General features: G+C 33.9%; 1 protein-coding gene across 1 annotated transcript; it reads right to left on the bottom strand.

Moving 5' to 3' along the window:
- Positions 1–4,244: 4,244 nt before the first annotated feature.
- Positions 4,245–5,908, bottom strand: LOC125216665 (uncharacterized protein At4g15970-like). The gene is made up of 3 exons (XM_048118424.1): positions 5,639–5,908; positions 5,022–5,411; positions 4,245–4,858 (listed from the first exon to the last, which is right to left on the bottom strand). The coding sequence occupies exons 1-3, from the start codon at positions 5,810–5,812 to the stop codon at positions 4,373–4,375; spliced, it is 1,050 nt and encodes a 349-aa protein (XP_047974381.1). The 5' UTR covers positions 5,813–5,908; the 3' UTR covers positions 4,245–4,372.
- Positions 5,909–6,000: the final 92 nt, after the last annotated feature.

Here is a 6,000-nt window from a genome sequence, read left to right as displayed (position 1 = left end):
AAATAAGAAACCAAACACAAGTAAATACTGGTTAGTAGTCATTAAATAGGAGCATCAATCCGATCGTTTCTATCGAAATACCAATATCAACATTTAAGAGGAGCGTCGATCGAAATACCAATCAAAAAAGGCTTGTGAAATAGTCTGCAAATATACAAGAAATTTAAGTAATTGATATCGTTCTACCTTGAAATGAAATAAATATACTAAAAGAGGGACTCCGATATACTCCATATTTAATCATTGGATAAATTGCCTAAAAAGTCACAAACTTTGGGAAAAGTTTGATTTTTCCCATAAACTATAAAAGTTGCGCCTAAAGTCACGAATTTTATCGGATCGTGCAAATTTCCCAAACTACTCGACCTGATGACATATTTCTGTTAAAAACTTATCCCACGTGGAATGTCGGTGGCATGACTTGACAAAATTTCTGAACTCAGATAAGATAACCTCTTTTTGGCTGATTTCGTAGGCACAACCCCACTTCAATCGACGGAAAACGTAATCGACAAGAGTGAAATCGTCGACAAACGGTTTAGGGATGAAATCGGCGACGTGAAAAGAAGATTTAATAAAAAAAGCATAAAACGACGTCGTTTTGTGCCCAGTCAGAAATTTTGCCAAGTCACGTCTCCGGCATGCCACGTGGGATAAGTTTTTAACGAAAATATGTTGTCAGGTCAGGTAGTTTGGGAAATTTGCACGATCCGATACAGTTCGTGACTTTAGGTGCAACTTTTATAGTTTATGGAAAAAACCAAACTTTCCCCAAAGTTTGTGCCTTTTTAGACAATTTACCGTATTTTTTATAATAAAGTTAAGGAGATATTTTTCCATGTTAGTAATAAACATTATATGCATATATAGCACCTACATAAGTACTATACATCATTTAACTAAACCAAACAGATTTCAGCCTACATTGGGCCATGAAGATGCACTAAATAAGAAACCAAACATTAGTATATACTGGTTAGTAGTCGTTAAATAGGAGCATCAATCTGATTGTTTCCATCGAAATACCAATATCAGCATTTCATAGGAGCATCGATCGAAATACCAATCAGAAAAAGCATGTGAAATAGTCTGCAAATATACAAGAAATTTAAGTACTCCCTCCGTTTCGCCATAGTTGAGGCGAATCTTTTTGGCACGAAGTTTTAGAAATGAATATTGAGTGTGTTAAATAAATAGATAAATAAGTAAGAGAGAGGAAAATGTAGAGAGAATAAAGTATAAAGTGAATAAAGTAGAGAGAATAAAGTAAGAGAGAGTAAAGTAAGAAAGAGAAAAAAGTTATCATATATAGAAATGACTCAACTATGAAGAAACTTCCCGAAATGGAAAAATGACTCAACTATGGCGAAACGGAGGGAGTAATTGATATCATTCTACCTTGAAATGAAATAAATATACTAAAAGAGGGACTCCGATATACTCCATATTTAATCATTGGGTAAATTGCCTAAAAAGTCACAAATTTTGGGAAAAGTTTGGTTTTTTCCATGATTACACTATTGAACTCTTAAATGTTGTCAATTATGGAGTACTATATCAGTATATTGTTGATGTGTGTTTGTAGTTTTTGCATTAGATATCTAAAAGATTTCTATTTATTGAGATTTGTGAGCTTTAATCTCATCCACTCATTTTAAAATCCAAGGGTGGAGATTTAGTCTTGATTTTGGATTAGAGTGCTATAAGCATTAGAATAAGACCCAATATTTATAAACTAATTTTAATAAATAATTTTATAATAGTATTATAAATTTTGAGTGAAATATAATGTATCGTGAATCGCACGGTTGATATACTAGAATAAAATAGAAGTAGTTTCTTCATTATTTGTTTACAAGTGTCATTATAAGGATGTGATGCATGTAACTGAATGTTTAATCAAGCAAAGTATAATACTCCCAATATAGTCTATAAGCTATTCAACGTTATTCGATTTTAGTACTATTTATTATTAGTGTTTCAAATCGATTTTCTAACACTAACAAAATACATTTACATATATCAAAATGCAACTAGTGCATTGAAAAAATAAATTATGCATTAATAATTTGCAACAATAAAAAATTTACTGTACTCTATTTGTCCAATAGATATAGATGTTCTTTTTATATTGGTCCATCTCATAAAAATAGTCCACTTCTATTTTTGATAACTTTTTTCTATCAAATGGGTGGATCACATCCTTCATTAACAATACTCCAATAACTTTTCCTATCTATTTCTCTCGTACTTGTATTAATACTAATATAAAAGTGACACAATATATTAAGGTTTTATTAAACTGTTTAAAAGTATTACAATAGATAATGTATAGAGTAGTTATTAAGATGTCATAAATATGTATCACCTATTATGACATGCTAATTGTTATAATAGACCATGCGTCTTTAAATCAGTTGTTGTGCGGCTTTGACAGGCGTGATTGTGAGCGGGCGGGGAGTTCCGATAGGGTTCACAATAGTTAGCACTCCCTCCGTTCCTTCATAGTTGAGTCATTTTTCCATTTCGGGAAGTTCTCTCATAGTTGAGTCATTCCCATTTATAGTAATTTATTCCTCTCTCTTACTTTACTCTCTCTTACTTTATTCTCTCTACTTTATTAACTTTTTACTTTATTCTCTCTACCTTTTTCTCTTTCTTACTTTTTTATCTATTTATTTAACACATTCAACATTCATTTCTTAAAATCCGTGCCGAAAAGTTTCGCCTCAACTATGAGGGAACGGAGGGAGTACAATTGTCACTACAGTTACCCTGATCAAAACAAGCCTCAATGCAATTGTGTAAGCATAAAGGGTAATAGTCACCGTCGATTATTTGCGCCGTTGCATAATTAGCAACAAATATAAGGACTATTAAAATTATAACCACATTTCCCATTCTTGACGATTTCATATTTGCTAACTATTTTATCTATGGAGAAGATAAATTTATGAGGGTGAATTTCTCTATACAAGTTTGCATTTATTATACTTTTCATCCACCTCTCATTTATTTATGGTAACGTAAATAATTTGTCAAATTTAAGGTATTTAATGAAAATTAATGTTACAACTCAACCAGCGAACCATATTCTAGTGGAGACAATGAGAAAATATTCCATGATCTTGGCACACCAAGTTGGCAATATGACTTGGTGTGACCAATTAATAGTTTTTTGACCATTGCTATCAATAAAACAATGTGTATTATGGAAACTAAATACACCTAATATATGGAAGGTTTCACAAATTTATTGGCCTATATTTCTTGTATTTGAATTTTTTTATGCATATAAATTTTATTACTTATTTTTACTTTTTTATACTTCCTCCGCTCCACAGTAATAGAGGCGTTTCGTTTTAAGCACTCATTTTGAAAAAATAATAATAAATAGTTAAAGTGGAGAAATAGTAAAGTAAGAAAGAGAATATTGTAGATAAGACTCTTCACTACATTATTCTCTCTCTTACTTTACTCTCTCCTCACTTAAACTATTTATTATCATTTTTCCAAAACGAGAGTTCAAAACAAAATGCCTCTATTACTATGGAACGGAGGGAGTAGTATACTATTGAAATATTAAATATTGGAATTAATTTATAAATATGCTAACAAGAGTAATTATATATAATATTGAAACTAAATGCATCTAAAGTACTTCCATGTATTAGGTGTATTTAGTTTCCATAATACACCTGGTTATGGTTATTGATAACACTTGTAAAAAAACTATTAGTTGGTATATTGCCAATTTGGTATAACAAGACCATAGTATGATAATATACGTGGTTATTGTCATTGATAACCCCAATTTCATACAACAAAATCATATTGCCAACTTTTCTCATTGTCGTGGGACCCAGTATAAAGGCAAAACTGTTGTTGCCAAATTGAGGAATTCGTCACAGTCCCTTTCTCTATCCCAAAGTAGATTAATTTCTTTAATCAAATGGACCTCTTTCTTTGGTTGGCTTTGATTTATTGTTTATTTTGCTAGAGCTGAGGGATATGAATATGATATGATTAATGGGGAGTGAAATTGGGGGATATGAACATCACTCAATTAGGGATTTGAAGTTCTCATTAGTCAATTAGGGAATTCTTTTTCTTTATTGCTGCTTGCTTCACAGATTCATAGCAGCTAGCTCCTGTTTAGATCTAACAATTGAGTATTTGATTGATTAAAATTGAAAGAGGCATACTGCTAGTTAGAGTTACTGTTTCAAAGCAGAGGCTATTACTGAACTCAATTACTCCTATTTATTCTCGTGTGAAAGAGTATAATGCTATGAACTTGCAAGTGATTACATATACTTCTCACTTATTTTCTCTCAAATACATCAAGTATAAAGCAATTAAACAATTTTGTTTAGTGACAAATTCTGGGAACGGTCCAAGATCTAGTAGTGGAATTTCTATTTGAAGGTAACAATTCCATATACCCTTTCCAATCATGGATGATCATGGTAAGATCATGCATCTTGTTTTGAATGCCTATGCAGCAATTGGCATGCATGGTGATCACCTCATCCAAATCCTTGTTGGGTTCACAGAATCCCCCGAAGTAGGCCGTATCCAAGAAACGAAACTCTAACCCGATTTGGTGGACAAACGGGTTTCCCTTTATCATATTCAACACGTCTTGGTCGTGTTTTCCTGGGAAATACTCCCGTGCATTGTACCAATACTTGTATAACTCGATGGTCCTGTCGTTGGATTTCACATACGTGAACCCTGTGTTCGCGGTGTTGCTCACGTCGCGGTAGTTGGCGCTGTAGTGGTCGCACGCCGTCTCGAAATCCCCATCCCCGTAGAATTTTTTGAATGGATTTCTAAACCACATTACATCTGCATCCTAAATGTGAAGTGAAAAAAGATAAATATAAATACTACTCCAAAATTGCGTTGCCATTGCAATTTTTTGGAATTTGGTTAATTAGATTTGAAGTTATAATATTCTTATTCGACTCCAAATCATTTGTTTGGTAAAACTACATAATCGATGTAACTATTTGTACCGTATAAATGAAGTCGTATCCTAATTCAAGAACAGTGCGCATAAGCTCAATCTTTCGCCACGTCATCTTCAGATAATCCTCGCTCATGAAATATGCCTCGCCGGAGAAGTTCACGCCCTTCGTCGTAACAGCGTAGCAGTGGAGGTGCGCCGTCGCCTTGCAACGCTCGTATGCCGTCTTGTCGAACGCGTAGACCACTAAGTGATCCAAGAAGTCCGCCGTTCCATTTCCGATCTTGAAGCTCTCCAAAAATAGATCGAAGACGGAATTTGGTTCCGTCCATGCCGCGTTTAGGTTCGTGATTATCACCGTCCTGTTGTCCTTCATCACTGCACTTCTCAACGTCTTCTCCAATTCGATATTCTCATCTTTTGCCTGTGGATACTTGACCTGAAAATTTTGGGTATCCAATCTCGATTTTATAATTTTATAATAAAATATAAGTAGATTGAACTAGTAGTAGAACATAATACAATAATGAACCGTCCAAAATGAAAAAAATGAGAAGCACACTACCAGACGAAATAACTAATTGGCATAAAACTAATTGTCACCAATTTACAAAAAATATATGTACATGCAATCAAATAGTTGTAAGAAAGTGATGGCACACGTACCAAAGAAGTAGGTGGCGGAATAGGTGACATGTATTGATGTAACGAAAACAAATTAGCATTCGAATTAAGGTTTCGAAAAAACATCATAGGATAGCTAGATTGGTTGAGAAGAAGAAGGGTTGTGCCTAACACCACAAGCATCAATGTTATTTTGATAGCCACGCCGGAGAACATATGCTTGTGGTTGTTGTCTCGGTGGTAGCTGCCGGACTCGAGGGTGTCGCCGGCGCCTTTGGCAGCGGAGCCATCCACACCTCCACCACTTGTTGCTGCTGGATGCATTTTCTATTCAGATTGCATGACTACCTTAATTAGGACTAGGATTATATAGTGTTTACGATATTATAAAGCTCAAATTTCAA

Source organism: Salvia hispanica, chromosome 3 (genome assembly GCF_023119035.1).
Source record: "Salvia hispanica cultivar TCC Black 2014 chromosome 3, UniMelb_Shisp_WGS_1.0, whole genome shotgun sequence".
In the NCBI taxonomy this organism is placed as follows: Eukaryota; Viridiplantae; Streptophyta; class Magnoliopsida; order Lamiales; family Lamiaceae; genus Salvia; species Salvia hispanica.
The sequence above is the reverse complement of the archived record's forward strand: the minus strand, read 5'-3'. Positions and strand labels throughout refer to the sequence as shown.